The sequence below is a fragment of the Terrapene carolina genome, unplaced genomic scaffold (genome assembly GCF_002925995.2).
Source record: "Terrapene carolina triunguis isolate 2854851 unplaced genomic scaffold, T_m_triunguis-2.0 Scaffold189, whole genome shotgun sequence".
NCBI lineage: Eukaryota > Metazoa > Chordata > Testudines > Emydidae > Terrapene > Terrapene triunguis.
Genome location: NW_020664540.1, coordinates 4,805,581 through 4,832,986, shown reverse-complemented (window position 1 = coordinate 4,832,986; position 27,406 = coordinate 4,805,581). Strand labels below are relative to the sequence as shown.

Genomic DNA, 27,406 nt, shown 5'->3' with positions numbered 1-27,406 from the left:
ATGGCTCTTCTAAGGTACCCCAGTTGAGTTAAATTTCCGAAAAGTAGAATCCCAGTTTCTTTTAAGGGCTCTGACTAGAGGCTCTTCCCATTATTCTGTTTTGTCTAGTTAGTCACTCCTATATATTCAGGAAGTTTAAACAGCAGCCTCTCTTTTGCTGGAAGAGAAGATAGCAGAAGAAAGTTTAGGTGTAAAAATACTACAGTTGGATTGTATTCCACCTGCCAGATTCTTGACAGATGTGAAAATACACCTAAGATCTCAACAGAAAGTGGCAGACACTACCAATTTGTTTTTCTTAATGTACCCTCTACCCACATGCATCTCATTTGAAAGCTGCTTATGTCTACTATAAGATGCGGTATGATGTGGAGCTATCAAGTGGTGCCATTTCCATAGAAATGGAGATAAACAATGACACCATCAACACATGCAAGTATTTCAGTGGTCACTTTAATTTGTTTGTTTGTTTAATGACTCTGTATTATTTCAAGACACAAAATTGGATTTCTTTGACCTCAGAGCATCACAATAACAAACTAAAGAGTAAAACAAAATCTAATAATAAACTTGAACAGGTATCCTGGAAATGTAATAACGTTAGTGACATTTCTAGTCACCATCATTATTGTCATTTTGTTCATCGTTATGATCTCTGCTGAGTTACCAAGTCTTTATTGCTTGGCACACACATATCTGTGCAGGAAATATTGTTCTGACTACAGACACAGTTGATCGTGCAGCGATCCCTACTGGTACAGGCACAAATGAAGTCTTGTAGAAACTCATATTCTATTGGGCCCTTGAAGAATACATGAAGTAGTTCATCACTCACACTTTTCCATCTATGTTGCAATGATTTATCGGTGTGAAAATATCCCAGTCTTTGCCAAGATGCTCTTTTGATATAGTCTTCAAAACTGTCCTCACATGGCGAGCGTTTGGCCAGTGACTTGTCCTTGTTGATGGCTAGATTGAGGCACACACAATTCAGATTTCTGTGGGTCTCCTTTCCTTTCCTGCTCTAGTCATCTACCAACTTCCTTGCTGCAGAAATTGCAGCTTATCCATCACCCTCTCCCAGTTTGGCAAGATCTCTGAAGCAGTGGGCTCTTTGTCATCCCTATTTGATATTGGTGAAAAAAAATTCTGTAATGTTGTCAAAACAGTCACATCCTGTTAATACTTGTACAGCAGGAAGCATGTTACAGAAGTCAAGAGTGAGTGCTGCACAAGTTGCATGCACAGATGTGAAGTGATGCATGTCCATTGTGCTGGTAATGGCACCTGTTTCAATCCATGTTATGTATGTGTTCCATTTTTGGAAAGTAGTGAACAGCAAGGACCAAAACATGTGTATCACATGATCTAATTACCATGGTTCCTTTGGTATTAGGAGACCCAAAAGCCATACTTGCACATAAAGTATGCAGAAGCATCCTTATGACCACTTCCTGTTGAGTACCTTCTTGGGCTTCTTCAGCACCTCTACTGATGATGGACTTTGCTGCTTTACAATTGGAAAAGCCTCCAGCTACAAGGAGTATTTGTGTTTGGTGTGCTCCTACATTATCATGTGCATTTAAACCATATATTCATGAAGGAATTTTACAAGTGACTGCTTGTTGAATGCCATGTTTAGGAACTCTTTCCATGGAGGCACAGGGCGTCCACCAATCACCTGGTATCTTTTGTAGCCATCTTTAGATCCTGTCTGGCGTGGTCTTTCCGCAGTTTTCGGTTACTTTGTCATATCTGTCAAAGACTTCAATTACAGAATTAGCTTTGTCAAAATCTTTCAGGACCTGCCTCAAGTACTCAGCAGCCAGTTAATCAAATGTGTGGAATTTCTCTGGCCATCATTTGTATAATAGCCATGGCATCTCTGATGTACACCATGGTTTCTTTGTTGCATACTCCTAGCTCATGGATTCTTCCAGCTGATGCCCTAATTGAGTGTCTGGTATTCTTGTTGGTTCATCAGCATGGAAGCGGTACATAGGCACAGGTCCTATTGGGTGACTTAGAACAGTTGCTATTGAAACATAATCTCTGCATCTTGCTAAGGACAGGGCTCTGTGGAAGACCATTTTTGGACTGATAGCTGCTATGATTGTCCCTCTCTTGCCAGACTTGTATTTGGTGGTTTTGGCCACGTCAGCAAATGTAGTGATGCCAGGTTTCTTAACTGTCTGAAGAAGCTACATGTCCCATCAGAATCAGCTGTTCCTCTCTCAAATCTCTCCATTTGTTCTTCACCAACATCTGCTATTTTAGTAGAGACTCTTGTATGTCTGATGTCACATGCAGTCCATTAGATATGTTGATAAGCACCTTTTGGCTATGACTCCGTGTCAAATGGGTTTGTCATATTGTGGATGACATGGCTGGGAAGAGGTAGAACATTCTTTTCATCCCCTCTTCAGTGCAGAGTCAAGGACTTTTTTTTGTAGATGTATGTTTGCTGCTACTTGTTTCACCATTTCTTTCATAGGTTTTGCATATTCATAATATAAAGCTGTGTATGTTCATCTCTAACACTATAGCTGACCCATACATAAGCATAACTGAATTAAAAAGCTAGTTTCTAGAATATTTCAAAGACTAGTACTGCATGCAGAGCCAGCTACAAACTAAAACCTTCTTCCAGGCAGACTACATGTTACAATGTATGTACAAAAGCTTACAAATGGAGAAGCATTACATTAGGAATTCACATACATTTACCTTCCCACTATGCAGTACAAACTATGGGCATGCAATCTATTGCTACTGGTGCACAATCTTCAGTGTGAGCTTGATCTGGTCAGCAAACTTCAATTGGAATACAGACGCCCCCTGACTTACGCAATCGTTCCATTCCAGAAAGCCTTGCGTAACTCGAATTTTGCGTAACTCAGAAACGTATACCGGTACGTTATGCAAAAATTTCTGCAACTCGAAAATCCTATTTCTGGCTTATGGAAGTTTTTCCGTAAGTGCGAATTTGTGTAAGTCGGCTCTTGCATAATCCGGGGAGCATCTGTATAGAAAATGTTTTCCTTGTAAAATACTTTGATAATTAAGAATATGCCATGTGAAACATTTCATGTTAGTATATTACAAAATGTAGATATTTGCCATGTTTTCTGTATGTTAAACAGCTTCATCGCTTCTGGGGGAAAAGCTTGCCTGTGCAAAACCAAAAAAAACTTGTAATACATCATAGTTTTGGCCAATAAACAGCACCTTAAGGTGTTTGAAATTAACTTAAATAGCAAAAACTGTAGTCATAATCATGTTGCAGTATTTCTAGAACTTCAAAAAATGACCTTTTCTCATTTTGGATACCATTGTTTCACCTCGCCTACAGTTTTACAGCACCACTTGACAGCTCTTCTTCTGAACATACCATTGGAAAGCTTATTTTATGTATATGATGGGGGTGGTGAGGGTTTAGGGAGGGTTCATTAAATTCCAAAGATCTGGCCCTCTTTGGAGACTTGCCTCATACCTACAACTGATGTCACCAATCCATGAAATTGGTTAGCAAGTAGAGAGACTGTTAAAATCAACTAAGGTATCAAAGATTTACTAGTAGGTCGATACTACAGTTTTTATACCCTGTTTAAAAAAAAAAAAAAAAAAAAAACAGTTGCCCTTGATCTGCATGTCCATCAGAGATATTGGACTGATCTATAGAAGTTAATTCAATGACACTAAATTTCCCATTAATGCAACAAGTCTTAAAATATGTTTCTATAAATGATTTGTTACTGATTGGACAAGCCAACCTCACAGTTGGTACTTAGTGTACCTCGTTCTTGCATGCCATGGTAGAGATCGGTGTACGTTAGAAAAGAACACTTTGACTAGATGGTAGAAATTTTCTATAAAAAAGTGGAGTGAATTTCAAACAAGGCTTGCAGGCGTGACCTTTTGTTGTTTACAGCCTTGCAAGGAAGACTGTTTAGATGTACTTGGGATAATTGTGTTTGGAGCTATTGAATTATAATCTAAATTCCTTCTTTGGATTTTTGGACTATTGCCACCCTCATTTAACAGGTAAAAACAATGACTGCTTTCTAATTCTAAAGGGAAATGAAAAATGGGAGGAAGGCGAATGGGTGTGAGAGGCGTGGAAGTCTGCTGGTGCCAGTAGTCTGGCTCATAAACTGATTTGCCTTATTCTCAAACTTCACAATTGTTTTTATATACAGAAAAATTGCAAACTCTGTTTTTCATCTCTCATTTAGTGTGAGGATCCTAATTACAGCTTTTTACTGAAGTGGTTTTTTTGCTTTTTTTACTCTTGATATCAAGTAATTCAAAGTGATTCCTTTGACTAAGTGCTTCTGTAGAGGCAGACATTAGAACCATAGCAGTCTGATGTAGCCATTCAGCTGGTAAATAACTAAATTCTCAGTTATGCCTTTGGCAGCAGCAGGACTGTCATCCTTATCTGCTGGAAAGCTTTCTTGCCTCTGATTATTTTTTTTTTAAGTCCTTTTGTTGGTGTTGCTTGAGCTATTTATCAATGTATCTTTTTGTCTGGTTAGCAAGGTAGGGAGGAAAACAAAAATACAGGTCTTCATTTTAACTTGTTTTGGGAACCCCTATAGCAGGCCCCTGTAAAAAGTTATCTTGAGAACTAATGGTCTGATGTGTCTTGTGGTTGGGGGGTGAGGAAGAGGATTTTTCAGATTTTTATTTTCTTCTTCTCTTGAGAAAGTGGTTATTCTGCTGGCACCTCATTCTAGAATAAGTGTCAACATGGAGTTGAGCAATTTTAAAATATTTTATAGGGTATAACATATATGCAGGAATTCTACTTGGTAAGGAACATGCTGTGTTTCAGAAATGGTTTTCCTCATATGGGGGTGATTTTACTGCAGAGTCAGTTCAGAAGAAACAACAACGAAAAGCTTGCTAAGATGACAGGCAAAATGACATTGATATCAAACCAATTGCTTCTTGTATAGACAGGAATCCGCTGCTAAAAACTGTCTGATAAAATAGCTAGATTTGGGACTACTAATCTGTCTTAAAAACTGGGTTTTTTTTTTAAATTGCAGATTAAGTGGTCTTGTTGATCAGTGACTTCACAGTACCTTGAACTGATTTATATCACAGACCATTGCTGAAAAGTTCAGGTGGTGGGGGCAATTTGTTTTCTGGTGTGTATGGATGTATTGTGTGTTGTGTTTTTACACAGTTTTTGGACAACAGCAGATCTTAAATACTAGATTGTATTGTTTGTGCTACACAGCAATGGGTTAACTTTGATGTAACAGTTAGTTATTTGTTGAGGTAACCTTATTCAGAGTAACTGGGACCTGCACACCACAGTGATCCTGGATGGCCATAGATATGGGGGAACCTAAAGGCTAGTTCTTCGAGATAGGTTATCTGAGTCTTTTGGTACCATTTTCAACGAGTTGTCAGTACACTTAATTTAATCTCTCATTTCCTCATGATCCACTTTGGCACCTGTTTGGAGAAGTTCCAGGCATCTCTAGTATCCGAGCTACATTGTTCCCATCTTGCCAGGATGGTAGTGCTGTGTATAAAGTCTGTGTACTTTCCTTTTGTTTATTTTAAGCTTTTACAGAGAATCTTGCTTCAAAAACAATTTAAAGGGGCCAAATCTCAATATTCAATGTTATTAAAATGAAACTTAATCAGCATAGAACTATGGTAGGTGTATATGATGCATCTGTTTAAAAAAAAAAAATCATTTCTAAAAGATAAAGAAAAACGTGTCCTATAGAGGATGTTTAGACTGAGTCAAATGGACTGGAAATGAGATTTTGGCCAGCATTGTTTATTGGGGTGGTGTCAGTGCCCCAGCTACACTTGCTCCCCCTATCCGAGGGATAAAGAGCAGATGGGCCCAATCATTCCTTCTTACTGCCTGAGATTATAAGAGGGAACCCTTGGCAGTGTCCACTGCTTTTTGCACACTATGTAATTTAGGTCCTGTGTGTGTGTGTGTGTGTGTGTGTGTGTGTGTGTGTGTCGGTATAATTAGTACTAGTGTAAATAGTACAGTTGTCGTTAATGTAGTTTTAGGATTAGTTGTTTAAAGGCTGTTGGCTAATACAAATACAACAGTAATAAAAAAAAGTATTAGGGCCTTCCCTCACACTGGGGTTTAGAACCTGTGACTGAAGCAAAGTCCCCAGGCTTCAAAACTTTCCTCTTTTAATGTGGTTACCCTGCTGCATGCCTGGCGCTCAAGGTGCCTTTTCTGTTTTGGGGTAGAGGACCTATTCCTGAGAAGTGTTCAGTTTGGCATTCTTTCTGGAAAAGAACTCAGAAGGCGAGGGAGGCCCAAGTTAAGCTTTTTTTTTTTTTTTTTTTTTTCCCATCTTGGATCAGTCAATGAGTGCCCCCCAGATCTGGAGGGGAAAAGCCTCTAACAGACCTGAGCAGACATCACTGAGCATTCCTCATTGAGCTAGTACAATAACAGGTCTTAAAATGTGGATCCCCAATTCAGTGTCCGCTTCTAGTAACTAGATCACATTGTCTCCTAATATATAACAATTTAACTCTTAAATTAAGCAGACTCTTTATACCTATTTTAAGTAAATAACTATACATGACTATTGTTTTGGCTTGTGCAACACCATCCTGTGTATGTCATCAGAAAATTTAGTGGATTTTTTTCCCACCCACTGAATGATGCATTTTGCTTCTGTCATTCGCATCACTGGATTGGCTTTGTTTTCCTGCCATGAATGTTTTGGCTAAAATTTCTAATTGAAGTCTAAATGCGGGAGGGGTTTTATTATTTGTCAGGAAGGTTCTGTAGGGGGAAAAAATACACATGTGAGTAACAGGACACAGTTGTGATGTTTGTTTCTGCCTTGCAGGATGTAGGATTTTTATTTTTGTCTGAAGTGTTTCAGCTCAGCCTTTGGAAGCGTCATAGGTTCCTTCCGCTTCCTTGAACTGCTTTAACCAAAAGAGTGGTAGGAGCCTAATGTTCCCCAGCCAGCCAGGATACATGGTAGTGGGATATTGAAGTATAACTGTAGTGGAGAAGTACCTGTTAGTGCAGATATAAGGAAAGAATCCTGCATATTGCATTGAGGCGTTTTATCAGTCTATAGAAGTGTGGTCTGCAAATTGGCATAAATCTGTGCCCCCAAAAAAGTGTGTGTGTGGTGGTGGTTGTTGTTTAAGCCATTTCCTAAAGAGAGACAAATAAAGCAAAGTGGTGGGACTCAAGATCACTAGATTCAGCCCACTTGTGGTTAATTTCTTTTAGAGACAATTAGCCTTTAAGGTGGGCCTTAGCTCTGAGTGTAAATACCTTTTTCCTCATCTTTGTTTTGAACATTGATAATAGAGATTTGTTACCACCAGGACTTGACATATTTAGCCAGAACATGAAGCCTACTAGCCAAAAGTAGATGCAAAAAATTAATTGGACTCCCTAAGGGAGGTCCATATGCAATTCCAAGCCCAGCTGCTTTCAGTTGTTGAGATTCCTGTCAAGGTGCTATCCCTGGATCCTATGCATGGAGTCTGACTCATGTGACAGTCTGACATATGAAACACTCCCCTGGCTTCTGCAAGTGAGGAGCTCTCAAAATTAAGATGTCCCTCTTTGTAAGTCAGTTTCACTGCTCTGGCCACCCAGACCTGAGGAAGAGTTCTGTGTAACTTGAAAGCTTGTGTCTCTTGCCAACAGAAGTTGGTCCAATAAGTGTGTGTGTGTGTGTGTGTGTGTGTGTGTGTGTGTGTGTATTAACCTCTCACTTTTTCTCTCTGGTCATTAATGTTAGTTTTGTTCAACAGTAACGTATGTTACGAGTTTTGTCAAGTGAAACTTAAGCTCAGCTACTTCTCTTATGGGGAAAGATCTGTGCAGCTAAATCCTGACTTCCTGGCTAGGGGAGAAACTGATAATTTAACTAATTCCAGTGTACAATATGCTGTTCTATAGACTCAAAGTGATTGGCCTATTTTAAACACCGGTAGGGATAACCTGATTGTCTTGGTAGGTGGATAAGAGGGGGATAAGATCCAAGTGACTTCAGTGAGTCTACTTTGCAAACACTTGTGGTATTATTTCTGAGTGTTGAACTAGATCCATTTTTCCTCTCAAAAGCTAAAGTGGAACAAGTTGAAAAAGTGAAAATAAAGTAAATTACATGTAATAAATGGCAAAGACTTACATGAAACAGCCAAGTGAACAGGATCATGCATTGGCAGCTTTATAATTCCATGTGCCTAACCTAGAATCTGGTTTTGAAAACTAAGGGCCCAATAATACAAGATGCAAGCACCATCAGAGAGGCGCCAAGAACCCTTAACCCCTACTAAGGTCAATAGACTGAGCACATGTTGGCACTTTGCCAGATCAGACCCTTCAGCTGCATGATGGTTACTAAATGTCTTGTTTTGGTAAATACTCCTCTTCCACAAATGATGGTTTGAAAAAATTGGGTCTTAATTTTGTATAGTCTTCACACTTTTAAAACTAATCTCTTTGTAGTAGAATATCAAAACTCCAATTAAAGAAACATAGCCACATTGGCACCTGTTACTGCCTTTCAATGCTTTTTGCTGCTGTTTCTGAATACAATTTGGGGCTGCAGTGTGTACCAGATGCTATCTTTTTATTATTATTTATTTATTTTATTGATTGACTCTTGTGGGATATCTTGACCTTGTGTCAGCTGTTTCACAGAGCCTTAATGCACTCAGACTCGGCATTTCTACAAATGTATTGGTTGTAACATCCTCATTTACCTACTTCATGCCACGCTTACTAGTAATGTGGTAGTTAGGTGTTGGACTGGATAACCTCCTGAGGTCCCTTCCAACCCTGATAGTCTATTATTCTAATCTGAACAAATATTTTATACAAACTTAAATATATTGATGATATAATCAGCATGAATTGTATCTTAAAATAACTGCATGTGTGGTAATCTACAGCACAATTGTTTCCTTTGGTTACCTTTATTTAGCTTGTGAAATTTGATGTCCCTACATGTTTTGCTAATATTTTGTTCTTTAAAGTAGCCTACTTCAGCCTTAATCTAAACTGTAGGTTTCCATTGTTACCAATCCCTCTGTAGTCTAAAGAAAATGCAGCCCTTTTAATTTGCTTTTGAAAGCAGCTAAGCTAGGTTTGTAGAACTGTTCATTATTTTTATGGGCTTTTTAATTAAAATTACTGAAGATCATTCCGATATGTGCCTGTTGCACTCCCTTTGTTGATCTTAAACCGGACGTAGCGGACCTGTCTGATCTGAGACTTGATGCGTATGCTTCAACCTTCCCTCAGGAAATCACTAAACTAGAACAATCTATTTATGGTAACTTCCTTTGTACTGTTAGTAACCCAGAAATTTAGATTAAGCTATCTCTGATTTGCTTTTGCATAGCCATGGTCATAAAGTTAGTGCTAGTAAAATTGGCAGAAAAGGGAAGGGAGAAAGGGACAAGAAATTAACCCCAATCAAGAATCTTGGATTTTCTGAGCCTAGGTTGTTGTACAGGGTGAATTCCACTTTAAATAGGAAAAATGGTTTACATTATTCATAATCGGGTTCAAAATTAATCCTAGGATTATGGAAACTTCAAGTATGCTTTTCCATTCATAATGGCAGAAATTTAATCTAGTCCACTGTTGGCTGCATAAACAGCTTCTCTTTAGGCTTTGTTTACTGGGGTGAAATAAATTAATTCTGTTTTTTCTAAATATAACTCCACTCTTCTCTAAAGCTTTGTTTTTTTTATCATGGTGAACTGACGTTCTTATCCTTAATGCTTTGACATGATTTTCTCACAAGTTTCAATACACAAGCTGTTGAACAAGTTTTTCTTTTTATCACATTTTGCTCTAGGAGTGAGCAGAGATCCATGTAAGTTATCTTTCAAGAAGGAAGTGGAATTAAAGCTGTTCTAGCACCTGCTAATGTAGGATGCGACCAGACTTCCTGTTTGAGAGGAAATCCTAATTTATTCTTCCTTGTAAACTGAAGACTGATCAGTTTACCACATAGTAACCTTTTGACTCGTAAACATAGTGTTCCTTTGGTTGGACTGCTGGTAGCTTGTAGAAATGATTTCCCTAGGGCTATTATGGTAACTCAACTTATACCGGAAACAAAGTTTACAGTTAATGTCATGAACAACTAGTAACCCTTTCCTACCAAATAAGCATTTTTGTGTGTTCTAGCAGGGGCTAAAACCACATTTTAATTCCATTTTTCAGAAGATAATTTACATTGCCCTCTCCATGCTCCTAGAGCACTATCACAATTTCTCGTAGCCCATTTAAATAGGAGTTACTGAAACACACTTTCCTGTCATAGTCACATTGACATGCCACATTTGTCAGTAGGTATTTATTCTTTGGATTAAAACCGATTTTTGGGTTGGCAATAATGAACCAAGTTACAGAAGCTGAAGTGTGTTGAGAATGCACTTAAATATCAGAATTGTATTACCAAAATTTAAAACATTAAAGAAATCATGCATGCTTTACTATAAGTAGGTATCCTAGCATATGAAACAGCTGTACTCTGTGGGTATGTAATTGGTACTGCCTAGAGGCAAGAGGATGAATTTTTAGTATGAACTAGCTTTCTAATTATATTTATCTTATTTCACTATACAACATATTAACACAGGAGGAGAGAACTGCTATAGAGCTTGTATATTCTACAGACTCCTGGCAACCCCCATTTATCTGAATCTTTTAATTATCTGAATAAACTTTGTCTCCTGAAATAAGTAGATAACTGAGTTTACAATTACAAATTGTGGGGATTACAATGTAAGTAGAAAGTATCAGAGCAATCTCTAGCACCGTCACTTGCACAGTATAGTTCCAGAAGTTTACCAGTGAGACACTAAACATATGTGAGTACACGAAAAAAGCTACCTTTGTAACTAAATACAGAAGAGCAGAAATTCAGAGCTTTAAGCAAGGAGTAGTTTGTGTTGGTATTAACACAGAGGACAGCATTATCATGCTGCCAACATATGGTCTCAGAAACCACAACCCCTTATTAAACAGTCTAATATATTAGTCCCTAGTGAATGGGGATTCCCTGTTTGATTTTCCTCTTCCACTCACAAGATGGCTACAAATGTTAGTGCCATTCTTTTACTGCATTCCAAAGGGGTACTGATACTGAGACACTGACATTGATATGAAAAATGTAGCTTTGTTGGCTGGCACTCCTCCCTCACAGAGCATATGGGGATTATATCCATACAATGTAGTCTAACAGAGATTTTTCTAATGAGACTTTCTGGATATAGTGAAGCATATTTAACAGCCAGTTCAACGGACAACCAGTTTAAATTAACTGTCAGATAGGATTGTATTGGAAGATTTAGATGGTCCTTTTTAAGAGAGTATCTGAGGTAAGGAAGGAATTCTTGCTGTTTTTGTTGGTGGTAATTTAAGATAAGTACACCTGCTCTCTTGGGGCAGTCTCTTTAATGCTAATTCAGAGAGTTTCCTTCTGACTTAAAGCCATAACTTCTGTTTGGAGACTTAAGTTTGTTTTTTTTAGGGTATGTCTACACTACCGCGGTAGTTCGACGGCTGGCAATCGAACTTCCGGGTTCGATTTATCGCGTCTGGTCTGGACGCGATAATTCGAACCAGGAAGTGCTCGCCGTCGACTGCGGTACTCCACCTCAGCGAGAGGAGTACCGCGGAGTCGACGGGGGAGCCTGCCTGCCGCGTGTGGACCGCGTCTGAACCGCGGTAAATTCGAACTAAGGTATGTCGACTTCAGCTACGTTATTCACGTAGCTGAAGTTGCGTACCTTAGATCGAATTGGGGTGTTAGAGTAGACCAGGCCTTAAAGAGTAAGACAAAACTTCCCTATAGAGCACACAGGTATTTTTGTTAACAGAATTCTGGCCTTGTAGTACGTCTGCATTGTTACAAACAATCCAATCTGAAGGGAAAGGTTTTTGAAGAAACCCAGTTTAAAGTTTTGTTACCAAGTGTTAATTGAGAAATACACAAAAATTAAAGCAAGTGTTCATTACTTTATTTTGTCTGCTCCAAGTAAGGAGGACACTAGAATAAGCTGCTAAAGAACAGTGGGAACATAACAGACTAAATCTGCAAAAAGAGTTCTTAAAATAACTCAGAGATAATTGACAAGACAGCTGCATCTTTGATCACCCCCAGGTCTTGAAATAAGTGTCGTACTCTAGAACAAATTAGCTAATCTCTCACCAGCCATCTTCACAGAACAAAAATACAATGTATGCCTCTTTGTCCACTAAAAGAATTTGCCGTCTTCATTTCTAATAATTAATAGGTTATGCAACCCATCTTTTTACACTACCGTAAGGCATGATAATTAACTGAATAGGGGCTGGATCTCTTGTGAAAGAACAGGTATGTATGTGTGCGTACTGTTTAGAATAAGTTACTGTGATATTTTGGGAGTTTGCTTTCTTGTTCCTAGTGAATTATGGTAAAGATGCATACCACTCTTCAACTAGGCAAATTGCAGAACAAGTTCTAAAAGAGAATAACACTTCAATATTCTGTTACATTTATCATTCATTATTTAAAACAAGTAGATTGTTCAACGTGTGACACTCTGAATACCTATGCTGCAGATAATTAAGCGCGTTAAACATGTGCACTTACTTCTTAGGTGTCATTATGGTTGGGAAGGACAGTTCTGTGATGAGTGTGTCCGCTACCCAGGCTGTGCTCATGGGAGCTGTAAAGAACCATGGCAGTGTAATTGTGAAACCAACTGGGGTGGTCTGCTGTGTAACAAAGGTACTTAATGTTAATTTACAGGAAAAAATAATAAAGTTGCTTGATTAACTGGTAACTTATTAATTGTTTTTGCAATGTGCAGTTATCTGAGCACATCTGTCACTAATCTTTTTTATGGCAGATGACTGCTCAACCGTCATAAGAATAAAACATTTTAAAGCCAGGGCCTCGGAATGATACATTTTACCCTCCTTACTGATACAGTTGTCTCTTGTCCATCCTTTCTTATTCCACGGAGAGCAATGGGATGACAGGCTTGCTAGTGATTGATGACTTGAAGTCAAAATGGATTAAGGGGGAGGAGGACATAATGTTATTCAAGCCAGGAAGGCGTTGTATGTCTGCCTGTAGTCTCTTGACTGTGAACTAAAACAGTAACTTTGGGATTTATGTTACACCTGTCAACTGGCATTTTCTTTTCTTCTGTGTCCAGATTTAAACTACTGTGGAAATCACCATCCATGCTTGAATGGCGGAACCTGTATGAACACCGAACCAGATGAATATCACTGTGCTTGCCCAGATGGTTACTCTGGAAAGAATTGTGAAATTGGTACTGATGACCATCGCATGCATCTACTTGAATTTGAAGCTATGTTAAGCAGTTGTAGAGAGGAATGGAAGCTGTGTGTTCTTGGTGGTGTTCTAAGCAGCCTGCTGGTTTCCCTGCAGTGATACATCTCCCCCATCTAAGCCACATATGGAGAGAGGAAGGAATTATTTCTTATATTTAAAGCTGCCTTCCCTTTCAAAGGGAGTCATCAAGAGATCCCTTCCAAAATCCCATTTTTTTTTCCTTTCTGGGAAGCAGGAAGAGGATTTCTCCACCCACCTGCAAATTCAGGTCCTTGGAGGGAGGGGTACAGATGAAGCTGGGTAGCAACAACCTGCTGTCTTCCTTCTTAAAGGCCTAATCCAAAAACTACTGAGGACAATGGAAAGTCTTCCGCTGGCTGCAGTGGAGATTGAATCAGGCCCAGTGTGTCTCCTTTCTTACCTTTTTGTTTGTTTGGGGTTTTTTTGTTTTGTTCTTTTGCTGCCTCCCCTTCCTCCCCCCAATATTAAACTGTACCATACTATTTTGGGAAGGGGGTGCATGTGCACCTTTTTCTGCTGTACTCTCTCCCTGTCTTCCTCCTGTGCACACGTGCGCATACACACCTGGATCATCTTAAGGATGCTACAGGCGTTTGTGAAAGTCACTTCTAGCTCTGACCCCTGTAGTAAAGTAGACGTCTACCTGGGCAGGTATTCTAACTGTGATCAAAGAAAAGGGAGGAGGGCACTTAAATATTGTTGTTTAAAATATTACTTTTAGAAAGTCAAAAATTAGCCACTTAGTCTCCTGACCCTCACTTTGAAGGAAAGAAACAGCATTTCCCACAAAGGTATATCACAGTTTGGATCCCATTCAGCAGGGTTAAACTATGTTTGAAAACTCTGCTCAAGGCCTGCTATGGAGTATTCTCAAGAACAGTTGATACTAAAATGTTAGTTACAAAATTATGTTCATGGGAGCATAGAAGAGTTTTTCAAGCATAATTCTATTGCAATCTCTTCCCCTCTAGCCTCCCTGATGTCAGTCTCGCAGCTCTGAGCCTATCCGATTCCACTCTGAAAATTACTTCCTCTCCCACAGTTTCATAGCTATGCTATATTTTCCTTTATTCTATCTTCCCTGGCTTTTTGGCTGTTCATGTTCAAGACTGTACTGTACTATGGTCAGTTTATCCTTGAATCTTCTGTATACATCTCATTTCTTGTTCTTACCATTGCCCCCGGTACTCTTGTCCCTGCCCATTTTAATTGATGGGCTATCACTCTGCTCACTGAACTCTTCAGACCATTCTGTAGGCCTCTTCTTCTTTTTGTTGCCAAACATCCTAAACCCCTTCAAAAATCTCACTTCAGCTGTTGTTCCACTGCTAACCTCCAGTGTTCACCACTGGAGCTTCCCATTGCTACTCCAGCATCTAATCTCAATTAGAAGGCGGCACGCGAGCTGATTTTCAGTGGCACTCACACTGCCCGAGTCCTGGCCAGCGGTCCAGGGGGCTCTGCATTTTAATTTAATTTTAAATGAAGCTTCTTAAACATTTTAAAAACCTTATTTACTTTACATACAACAATAGTTTAGTTCTATATTATAGACTTCTAGAAAGAGACCTTCTAAAAACGTTTAAATGTATTACTGGCACACAAAACCTTAAATTAGAGTGAATAAATGAAGACTCGGCACACCACTTGCCGACCCCTGACCTAAATGATCCAGAGTTTAACTTGATTTTAAAACAACTATTTCTCTGGTTGTGGAAAAACCTTCCAAAAATAATCCAGTGCATTGCTGTCCTGAGTTTGCAGGCAGCTGTACTTTATAGGTTCCAAGGCCAGAAGAGAGCACTGTGATCATTTAGTCTGACCTCCTGTATATTACCGGCCATCGGACTCCCCAAAATAATTCCCAAAGAACAACAGCAGAGTGAAATTACTCTGTAAATGAGACCTTTCTCACTTGAACTGTTGCTGTTTATCAGTAGAGAAAGGCACTGGAGCAGTTCAGAAGTGAAAGGTCAAAAAGCAGAGGCTGTGGAGGGAGTGGCAGGGAGAAATAGGTTAGTGGAGATATCTCCAAGTGTCGGGTGGTTCTGAGACATTAGTTGGTCTCCCTTTTGCTTCCTAGCAGTTATAGGAGGTGAGAGGCTGATATGAAAGATGGTGCCCCTGAGCAGGGTCCAGGTTCAGTCCCCTGATAGGAATCTAGCACCCTTCCCATCACGTCAGGTAAGGATGGAAGACCCTGAGCTTCCCATCTGTGCAGGCATCCTTCCTTTTTATGTTTCCTCTGGCTAGTGAGTGAGTTTTGACTAGAAGGTGTGCAATAAAAATAATCTGGTTGAGGTGTTCCTGTGTAATCATTCTACTTAGGAAGACTTTCTTTTCTCTTTTAGCTGAGCATGCATGTGTATCAAACCCTTGTGCTAATGGTGGAAGCTGCCATGAAATTTCATCGGGCTTCAAATGCCATTGTCCATCAGGGTGGAGCGGACCAACGTGTGCTGTTGGTAGGTACAATTCAGCTGATTTTAGCATATTGGGCTTGAAGGATTGTTATACACTTTGCTGAATAAGCCTGCTATGTGATAAAGTGGGTAACATGCTGTACCAGTTGATTTTTTGTTCAGTAGTTGTGAATTCCAAACTGTTTTATCATGTATTTCTATAGTATTGTTCTTGAGTTACTTAGAAAAACAGGAAGGCATTGAAAGAAGCAGCTATTTTTGCAGTATAGGACTAAAAGTTAACAAAAGTCTAACTAAGGACATGTTTGCATTACAAACGTACATCAGACTTGCATACAAACTTCATGGGTGTGAAAGATCTGCATGGCTGATCGACATAGTTATACCCTTCTAACCCCCCAGGGTAGACAGTGCTATTCAACAGGAGAGCTTCTCCCGTCAACATAGCTAGGACCTCTTGCAGAGGTGGCTTAACTATGCCGACAGGAGAAGCTCCCAGCAGCATAGTAGCATCTTCACAAAAGTGATACAGCGGCACTGCTGCAGCGCTCTGTGTGTGTAGACAAGCCCTAAGTCTAACTACCCGCTTTATGTAACAGTGTATGTATGTTATGCCCCAAGTTTCCTTGCAGCTAAATAAATCAATCTTCCCGCATTGCAATAAATGTTATGAATTGTTTCTCTTCAAACTGCTTAACTTATAATTTATATGTAAATATTTTGTACTCCATTCTATATGGGTTGCTAATTAGTGATGTTTTAACTCCATAACCACACAGGAGCACCACTTAAACTAACTTAAGAGCAGAGTATGTCTTGTTGCTGACTTCATATTAGCGATCTGAAAGCCTTTTTAGTTGGAATATGTGGAATTAACCAATTCATTGTGGGTAGAGTGTACTAGTTCATCTGCCTTAGGGAATGTTTGGTTTGGTTTGCTTTAACTGAAGGCAACCTGTGAAGGAGTACCTAAACCTTTAATCTGTGCTAGTAGATTCAGTGAATCTTTTTACTTTACGAGGGCAGAGATCTTCCTAAAATTTTTGGGAATCATAAATTTATAAACAATGGTGTACACAGCACTGTACAGTGGGAGAACTGTGTTTAAATGGCAGGCTTCAGTCCCCAAAGAGATTTTAGTTTTATTGGGATATAGTGTGAAAATACAGAACAGTATACTACCAAAATAAAAAAAAATCGCCGTATGTCACAATATTGAGGTGTCCTAGATCACAAATAGAAAGTCCTGAAACTTTTTTCACATTGAGGTTAAATAAGAACAAAGGTTGAGATTTTCTAGGCAGTGCAGAGGATTTATCCACACTGTTCACTTAAGATGTGTGACTAAATCCCTTGCTCCCTTTTGAAAAAAACTCAATTCATACTTTTCAAAACTGTTTTATATCGGCTACCTTTTCATTTTACAGATATTGACGAATGTGAGTCTAACCCTTGTGCTCGTGGAGGGACCTGTGTTGATCGTGTTAATGGCTTTGAGTGTATATGTCCACAACAGTGGATTGGAGCAACCTGCCAGCTTGGTAAGTAATTGCTTTTTATGGCTCTTGAAGACAATTCTACACTTTGCATTTACTCGTTGGGTTTTTTTTTTTAAAGGGTTTTTTGTATTCAGCTCTATTATGTCAGGATAGATATTTCAGTGAACTTGTAAGATATGGGTCATTTACTCTTGATGTCTTGGTTCCTGCTTAATAGTTTTGGTAGCAAAACTGGACATGAAAAGCAAACACTAGTACCTATAAGCATCTAAGCCCAGACCTACATACAATTGTAACAGATATTCGAGGATGCCTGTTTTACTTTTCTGTTTCAAAATACAATAGTGGTGATGGTAGCTCCTTCTTAATGGTGGCAATGGCTGATTTATAATTAGCGTGACAGTAATTTACTCAGGGAAAAGCCTTCTCTCACTTCCATAACTAACACTATCTGTGAGATTTGTCTAAGGGGAAGATGTTTCTTTTACTTGGCATGTAAAAGAATGTAAATGAATTTGCATTGAAAAGCTACAATATAAAGATTGTTTTTGTGGCATACACAAGTAAAATTCTACTGTTTCTTGTAACTGGTGCTTGGATTGCATGGAGGCTTTGCTTGGTGCAAAGGGGATCTGTTTCTGGGTTTGTTCTTTATTCTCTTCTTTCTTTTATCTTGTTTCACAGATGCTAATGAGTGTGAGGGGAAACCCTGTCTTAATGCTTACTCTTGCAAAAATCTCATTGGTGGATATTACTGTGACTGCATTCCAGGATGGAAAGGAGTAAATTGTCATATCAGTTAGTATTTCTTCTTTTAGTGTGTGTATATATATCGACCCCAGGATAACTTGGTTCTTCTTTTTTTAAAGAGCATCACACATAATGGTAGCATAGTTCTAAGTGACTGAAGGGAAAAGAACTTTTATGCTGTTTCAAAATGTCTGTGTAGCTTTCCTAACTTTTGGCAAAGTAAACGGAGTGCATATTGAAGTCTATAGAAATGCTTTATTTATTGGATCTAAAGCGTTTGATTTCCGCTGTGGAATTGGACTAAAACTGTAAACATACAAACACACCATATACTGGATGATATAGTTTAAAATACAATCTTTCTGTTCTACCTTAGAATATTGTATCAAATAATGAACGTAATTGATATGATACTTTAGTTTGTATTCTGATTTAAACATGAATGAGTTTTAAGGCAGTCAAAAATTAAACCTATTTACCCCTAAGAATCCTGTCAAAATCCTTCCCTCAAAATAATTAGTACTGACTTTTTAAAATTATATTCTGGACCCTTAGACTTCAAGGGGTCCAACTTCTGCTGTAAATCTTAATGTCTTTGTATATTTTTTTCAATAGATATTAATGACTGTCATGGACAATGTGAACATGGAGGGACTTGTAAGGTAATCTTTTTTGTAAAATATATTAATCACATTAACTTTTGTAAGGGAAAAGGTGCTCATCTTTAAAATCTTAAATCAGAATTCATGTTAATTAGCACTTGTATGCAATATGTGTATCTACAGATTAGTTCAATAAGAAGCAGGAGGAGAGACAAACTGCTTGTGTATTGCTTAATTCATGAGTTTGATTTATATCTTTTAATGGAGCCAAAATCTGTCTGCTGCTGATGCTGTTTGTAAATACAGTATTCAAGCTCAATCTTGAAAAATCTGAGGTACACCGTACTTTACAATAAACATTTCTTTCCAATCTTGCCCTTTCCTCCCCCTCTATGTAGGATGAAGTGAATGGTTACCATTGCTTATGCCCTCATGGTTATCAAGGGAAAAACTGTGAGATAGAAATAAATGAATGTGCAAGCAATCCATGTCAAAATGGAGGACGCTGTGAGGACCTGGTCAATGGATTCCGTTGTCTATGTCAGCAGGGCTTTGCAGGAGCTTTCTGTGAGGTGAGAGTGATGTTGAAATTGCTGTAATAGCTTTGATGGATTGAGTTCTGGAAAGAAACGTATCTCAAGTTTAAATTAGAGCAGCCCAAGGCCAGAGCATTACAGATTAATGCAGCTGTTACTTGATACTGTGTGAATAAGCAAATTTGTTGTACAGTGAGTGGTATAGTGGCTGTAACATTTAAAGCTACAGCCTAATGTGTGTAATTGTAAAGCGTTGTAAGCACATGTATTGGTGAATCTTTCTAAGTGTTTAAGAAATAATGAATCTTAAAACAAGTTTAACAATTTTGCTCTGAACTTCTTTTTGAAGACCTCCTGCTCTTTTGATATACTAAAACATATGTATTTAAGCCTGATCCTGCAGACACTTAAGCCTGTTCTTAAACTTACTTATGAGTAGTCTCTTTTGACTTCACTGGGACTATGTGCTTAAAGATAAGCATGTGGGTAGGTGTTTGTTTCATAGAATTATAGAAATGTAGAGCTGGAGGTCCTCAAGTCCAGCCCCCTGCGCTGAGGCAGGACCCAAGTAAACCTCAATCATCCCTGACAGGTGTTTGTCAGCATATTTTTTATAAAGCACCAATCATGGGGGTTCCAGAACATTCATTGGAGGCCTATTCCAGAGCTTCCCTATCCTTATAGTTAGAAAGTTTTTCTACTACCTAATCTAAATCTCCCCTGCTGTAGATTAAGTCCCTTACTTCTTGTCTTACCTTCAGTGGACTTGGAGAATAATTGATCACCATCTTCTTTATAACAGCCCATAACATATTTGAAGACTGTTTTCCGGTCCCCACCTCAGTCTTCTTTTCTCAAGACTAAACATGCCCACTTTTTATTTAAAAAAAAAAAAAACTTTCTTCATAGAAACTTCATAGAATGGTTTTCTAAGCAGGTTATCATTTTCGTTGCTCTGCTCTGGACTCTCTGATTTGTCCACACCTTTCCTAAGGTGTGGCACCCAGAATTGAATACAGTACTCCTGCTGAGGCCTCACCAGTCCTGAGTAGAGTGCAGAATCTGGATCTTAAACCTGATATTGCACCAGAAGTGTGTGGAGATGTTGCTTGCAGCAGGGTTTAGAACTTGCATACAAAAGCATGAATAAGAATTAAAACCGCTCATGATGCTGAAGATTTGTTTTTGTGGGGGAGGACACTCAACCCTTTCTAAACAAAACCTAGAATTCTTCCCCTTACCATCCAGTATCTAGTTTTTATTTTCAGAGTCATGTGAATTTCTGAGCTGTCACACAAGCATTGATACAACTGTAGAACAGCAACATCCACCAGTAAGGGTAGATTAGAATTTAGGGATAGGGTTGCGCCAGATTTTTTCATGGAGGATCTCTGTGCTTCAATTTAATAAAATATTGCAAAAGTAATTCCTCTGCTTGAAATACAACTACTTTACAGTACCAATACCCGGTCTTTTTTTATTTAAAATGAGTTGCCAGTAATAGCTGTGGACCAGTTCTTAAACTGATCCGTTAACTCACAGCTCAGATGCTATTTCTGCATGGTCTGATCATTTGAATCCTCTTCCTTTTGCATGGTTTCTAGTACAATGTATAAGTTTATCCAACCTGATGAATAATAGAGGGAGTTGGCTGACTGCCATGAGTGTTGCAGGAAATCTCTACTGCTGATTCCAGATGCTGAAGTAGCAGCTACTGAACTTGAATTGAGAAAGGGAAATTTACTCTAATGGAAGGAAACAAATGGAAACTTCTGATAGAACAAGATCTGAGAATATCTTTCTCAGAATCTAAATGCTTTTTGTAGTCTGCATGAAATGCTCTCTAAAAGAATAGAGCAAAATAGCTTGCTGAAAACTCTCTAATTTCAGTTGCACATGCTGCATTGAATTGAAACACGTCTACAATATTTGAGCCTTTTAAGTTTGTTTACTTTTTTTATTATTATTTTTTTGGCTACAGACAATTTTTTCAGACTGTCTATAAAGTTGTCAGAATTACATGCAAATAATGAAAACTCTGCAGTGAAGCCAATAAAATCTCCTCTTTTTCCTTTTTCTTCAGGAGACCACTAAAACAGGACAGTACTTAAAGCTTTTCCTAAAGTAAAACAGGCCCTTGAGAATAGCAGTTGGTAGGAAAGGTACCATGGTATAGGGTACTTTTGCTTTCACTGACATGTAAGGGCTGTTTTAAGCAAATGTAGCAGACATAAGACGACTGTATATTAAGATGAGTCACTTCCTTAAAAGGATGTGTCTGTGTAAAGGTTTACATGCTGTGAGTTTTTTGTCTAAGTTTGGATTTTCATCCTAATGGTAGTAACAGACAGGATTTAAGAGATCTTTTAAACCACCTTTCTTAAATATGCACATTCATGGTTATAGTATTGAGTATTAGAGAGCATACACAGAGAAATAGTAAAGAGTAGCGATCACATATGACATTTCTTGAGTTTAAATTTTGTATTTTAGTTATGCATCATTTCGTACCCTTTTTTTTGCACATTCAGCTTGTTGACCAAACTAAACTATTACAAACAAGTCCTTGTTGAATCTTCAAAATGATCCTTTATAGTAGTAACAGAACTGCTTTGCAGTGGACTTGACTAAAGTAACTTGCAGCCTGTATCCAAGCTGTACAATGGCATGCGATATAGACAACTTATAAACATTGTGTTTAATATTAATTTCCTGATAAAATACTTCATCTGTGTCTATGGCAACATTGATAATGCTGCTTACTGTGCTGGGAAATAGTTCCTGATAGCGGATTCCCTTTATTACAGATGGATATTGATTTCTGTGAACCTAACCCTTGCCAGAATGGGGCTAAATGCTATGATCTAGGAGGAGATTATTATTGTGCCTGCTCTGATGACTACGATGGAAAGAATTGTTCTCACCTCAAGGACCACTGCAAGAACAGTTCTTGCAAAGGTATGTGCTGTCCCCCAGGAATTCATTACTTGGGCAGTCGTGTAGAACACAATGGGAGAAAAATGCAGAGGATTATAGGGTGGCAGGGAGTAGTGTCTCTTATCGAAGTGCTGTAGTTAGACTATGTATGCAGTGTAGCTGTAGCAGTGTCAGTTCCAGATTATTAGAGAGAACAAGGTTGGTGAGATAATATCTTTCATTGGGCCAGCTGCTGTTGGTGAGAGAGACAAGCTTTCAAGCCACACAGAGCTGTAGAAGAGCTGTGTGTGGCTCAAAAGTTTCTGTCACCAACAGAAGTTAGACCATGTCAAGTACATGATGGCTGGGGGAATGGGAAATATGCTTGTAATCTTGTATATTACTTGCAGGGTGGTGCAAGATAACTTTCTCTTAATATTATCATCTTAGAATGTGCATAAAATGTCTTCCAATAAGATATGAACAATGTGTTCACTACTCTAAGATTAAAAAAGCCACAGTTCTTGGTTGGCACAATCTTTTCTATATATAGCTGATGGTGTTAAGAATAACTGATTTACCTTTTTATTCTTAGTAATAGACAGCTGTACAATAGAAGTATTCACAAATGCGACACAGGAAGGTATCCGTTTCATTTCATCTAATGTTTGCGGGCCTCATGGACGGTGCATTAGTCAGCCAGGAGGGAATTTTACTTGTGCCTGTGAGAGGGGTTTTACTGGAACGTACTGCCATGAAAGTAAGTGGAAGTCCTCCCGTTTGTCTGTCTTTTTTAAAGAGCTTGAAGGGTTAGAGATTTTTTTTTCCAATTATTAGAAGAACATTGCTTTGAAATTTTCTTTTAAAAATGGACAATTAATGTTATACAGAGTGTTTCACTTCTAGGTCACTTGTTCAAACCCACGTCATCTTGGTAATGACTGAAAGTCATTATGATACTATTTTAGTTTTCTCTGTAAAACAAGTTCTGGTTTTAATCCAGATTTTAGGGAATGGGTGTCTTCATTACAAATGGCACCCTCATGGGCAATCCCTTCACAGGAAGCTATGGATTCATTAGACATAGCGTTTGAACTTTCTTGGAGCAAGTTTTGAGGCATGTTGGTGAGGCAGTGTAAGAGAGCCTGCCGTGCACTGTTAGCATTTTTGGTACAGTGACTTAGAGTATTTGCCAGATGGAATGAAATTCCCAGTATCAACAGTGAGACTGATTAGAACCATTAACAATTTTTGAAGTGTGTGTGTGTGTGTGTGTGTGTGTGTGCCATTTGTATGTAGACGAATGGAGCACATAAGTTCCAGAGCTCTCAATCTGACACACACTCTGTTGGACCTAGCTCTTTAAAATGTTTAACACGAACCTGAAACGGTCTTCTGCATTTAATGCACTGATTAAAATAGTCCCAATTATAACCCTGTGACTTTCTCTTTAGATATCAATGACTGTCTTGGAAAACCTTGCAAGAATGGCGGGACTTGCATTGATGAAGTAGATTCATTTAGGTGTTTCTGCCTAAGTGGCTGGGAAGGAGAATTGTGTGACACAAGTGGGTACAACTAAAAATTTCCAGCTTTAACGTATTTTTTTGAGGCATTTAGTCCGCAGTTAATGATGTTGGAATTGAGTTTCTCTGACCATTCTATAGAACCATGGCATTTCCTATTCCACTTGCCAAATGACTGTTTAGGAGGCTTTAAGAATGCAGCTTTTAAGGGGATCAGTTATTTAAATGTGAATGTAACCTGATTTTGCAATAATGTGCTTTTTGATAAAAGCTTTCAGTAATTATCACTCTTCATCCTGTTAACGAACGCTTTCTAAATAGTTAGAGGAAACCATATGCTGGTCCTTAGAACATTCTTTCAACACAGTTGTCACCATACCAAAAGCAATCTGATAGTCCAGGTGTAGTAAAAATCAAACAAACCTGTGATATGAATCAGTCTTTTATGGTGGTATGATGGAAATCTAGATTAATGCCCAGACTTGGACCACAACTAAATCTTAACTGCTAGAGGTTGGAAGAATGGAATAGCTCAAACAGTCTGCATTGCAGAGATGTTCATGTTTTCTTCAATTAAACTCTAAAATAGGATCATAAATCCTCCTACTGATGCGTTCAGAAGTACTATTAGAGTACAAACCAAAATATGCCAGCTAGAGGCTGTCTAGGATAGTTATTTGTAATTGATGTACTGGAGTATCCTGGGTAACTGCCCCAGAGCAGGTTTTTTTTTTGTTTGTTTTTGTTTTTTTTTCAAGGACTTCTGCTTCAGAAGTATGCCATCCACCCCATTAATGAGAACCCACTGAGTCATCTAATACTGTAGATTAAATATATAGCAAAAATTGAACTAGCATATTTTAAAAAAGCATAACCATAACAATGTGATGTAATTTGAGTTTGGAAGGAAAGAACTAACTTAAATATAACCTAGATTTTAGAATGTACTATCAATTGTTTCCAAGTTATATCCTATCTGGATCTTTTTTCCATGAGGAAAAAACTTCCCCTCTTGAGTGAGTAGGGCCTATGTTTCTACCACCTTGGACTGATGAACGCAAAGAGGGTAATATTTGATCAGTACTTGGATGGATTACTGCAAAGGAGAAAGGAGTTTGTATTTTAGTAGATCTCTCTTCCCTCTGAATTAGAAAAGCATTTCTAAACCTTGGATTTAGGGGCTTACTAGGGTATTGCAGGTGCCATCTTTCAGATGAGATGTGAAACAAGGGCCTTTAACCCTTTGGTCCTTTTGCAAGAGATGTTAACGTGGTGTCTTGGCTAAATTCCGTCTTAGATAATTGTCCTGCCTACAAAAATTTGCTCCCGTTCAACAGAAAAAAGCATTCTTCTCTTCCTGTTCTAAAACTCCCAGGTAGTATTGATGGTGCCAGTTGATGATTTTATCTCATCCAAAAAGTTTATCGGAGGGGCCAAGTATTTAAATTAACAAATACTGAACGCCACTTAGAGGTCTGGGTTGAGGCCCAGTGGTAGGGCAGCATGGGCCTGATCCAGAGCCCCATGAAGTCTGTTGGAATTTTCCCACTGATTCCAGTGGGCTTCAGATCAAGCCCTGTGTGAGGAAACTTGCTGTAACAGTACCTGTGCAGTACCTGTTCTATGGGTAGTAAAGGCTCGGTCTCCAGATTGGTCAGTATAGTACCTTCCCCAAAATTGTTTTGAATCTGAAATATTCCCAAAGGAAAACGTAAACATCTGAGGCCTCTTTAATTCATGGTTTTCAGTCTTAAACTCTTGATTCTCATGTCATCTTTTTGCTGCTGTTTGTGCCAAGGTCTGAAGCTTTCTTTGCAATTCTGACCAGTTCTTGTCTCTGTCCAGAGACATTTTATCTCTTTACAAAAGACAATATATGGTACCGAACTTTTAGAAACTGAAACTCCTCTATCCTAGTCTACTGCATTTTGTTGAGCATTTTGAATTTTTTTTAATAGATTTTAACGACTGTTCCCCTAATCCGTGTCACAATGGAGGCCGATGTATTGACTTGGTGAATGACTTCTATTGTGAATGTAAAAATGGTTGGAAAGGCAAAACTTGCCATTCACGTAAGTGTTTACTTTGTTCATATTCCTCTTTTGTGCACCTACTTGTATTCTTTCTCCCGTGGAGGGGGAAACTAACAGTTTTCTGAAATGGATTTGAGACAGTACCTGTGGAGGAATCAAAGTCCATATTCCTAATCTCCTTCCCAGTCCAAAACTGAACCTTTTAAAAAACAAACCAAAAAAAACCCTCATGTGCAACATGTTAGGCTGTTCAATCAACAGTGGAAGAAAAAGACAACAACTGACATTTGCTTGATGTCATTACAATACCAGAGCAAATGGAACTGTGCACTTTCTTAATGGTATTACTTTGAAATATAAAGTTTGTTCTAAAAAATAGAAATCAAACTACATCCAAACATCCTCTGCAATGTCGGTCACAGAAAATGTGTAATATCTTGGTTAACTTCCATTCACTCTTGATGTGCTGCTTAGTTCTTGTTTTGTTGTGGCTCCTAGGTGAATATCAGTGTGATGCCAATACCTGTAGCAATGGAGGGACATGTTATGATGATGGAGACACTTTTAGATGTTCATGTCCTCCAGAATGGAAAGGGAGCACTTGCAACATTGGTAAGCTTTTAACTTTACTAACTGATGTGTGGTACAGTCCAAAATGGGCTGAGCCAGAGAGGATTCTAGATCGCTCTCAAATGTTTGGTAATTGGGAGGGGCTAGTTCAAGTCCAACCCACTGGCCAGTGACCATATGTTTTTAATACTTTTCATTTCATGTAGACCCTGAATATGAATTTTGTCACTTCTATCCAGTATTCAGCAGAATGTCCATATAATAAAAAATACGTATTACAATTAGCACCAAGACTCCTACCTACTAAGATTTCCAGGAAAAGATGGAGTGGGCATGGAGAAGCGTGGTAGAAGTTCATTGGGAGCAATGTGGGAAAGCTTGCATTGCTGTATTGGGTGTTTGGTGGGGGGCTGGGTTTTCGTTTTGTTTTTTGTTTTGGGTACCTATGATGTGAACAAATGGAAGACGTCAGTCTCCGTATCTAAAGAACTGTTTTCATGAGTACTAAACTTCCAGTAGGAATGTGAGATGAAAAATGAGATGAAGACAGCACAGTTCTAGTCATTCCACTGGGCTCTGGTTCCATTTCGTATATATCGTACTCATGTTTAACTAAGTTATAGAATTTATTGGCATTCATATTTACCACACTGTGTCCTTAGATGTTGACACAGGAAGAGTATGAGGCCGAGCAACTAGCCAGACTTTTGGATTGGACACTTTATATGGATAACAAGAATATCCAGAGTTAGTCATAACAAAAATTTGAAAGGTGTATTAAACCTCATGCTTAAGGCAATCTCTAACTAATAGAGATCAGGGTCAGACCTAAGACGGGATATAATATTCTAGATCTACCTACTTCTAGGTTCCTAAACCTTCCCTCGTATCGTCTGGTACTGGCCACTGACCAGATAGACCTTGACTCTGATCCAGTATGGCAATTCCCCATTTTGGTTGGTTCATAGGTTCAAAGTTTGAAATCTAGATTTTGATACTGTTTTACATAATTGTTTTGTTTGTTTAAATCAAAGCTAAAAACAGCAGCTGTATTCCTAACCCTTGCATGAATGGGGGAACATGTGTTGGCAGTGGCGATTCTTTTTCTTGCATCTGTAAAGAAGGATGGGAAGGACGTACATGCACACAGAGTAAGACTTCACTTTTTTTCCACTAAGATA

The 27,406-nt window shown here is 38.6% G+C and overlaps 1 protein-coding gene across 1 annotated transcript in view; it reads left to right on the top strand.

Annotated features, from left to right (window-relative positions):
• Nucleotides 1-27,406, top strand: part of JAG2 (jagged canonical Notch ligand 2) — a 104,568-nt gene that overhangs the window by 60,727 nt on the left and 16,435 nt on the right. The window contains 13 exon segments of the mRNA XM_024200659.3: nt 12,643-12,773; nt 13,207-13,326; nt 15,722-15,835; nt 17,221-17,334; nt 17,977-18,090; nt 18,658-18,704; nt 19,043-19,216; nt 21,988-22,138; nt 22,692-22,856; nt 23,551-23,664; nt 25,581-25,694; nt 26,154-26,267; nt 27,260-27,376. Coding sequence (XP_024056427.2) covers nt 12,643-12,773; nt 13,207-13,326; nt 15,722-15,835; nt 17,221-17,334; nt 17,977-18,090; nt 18,658-18,704; nt 19,043-19,216; nt 21,988-22,138; nt 22,692-22,856; nt 23,551-23,664; nt 25,581-25,694; nt 26,154-26,267; nt 27,260-27,376 — 1,589 coding nt within the window.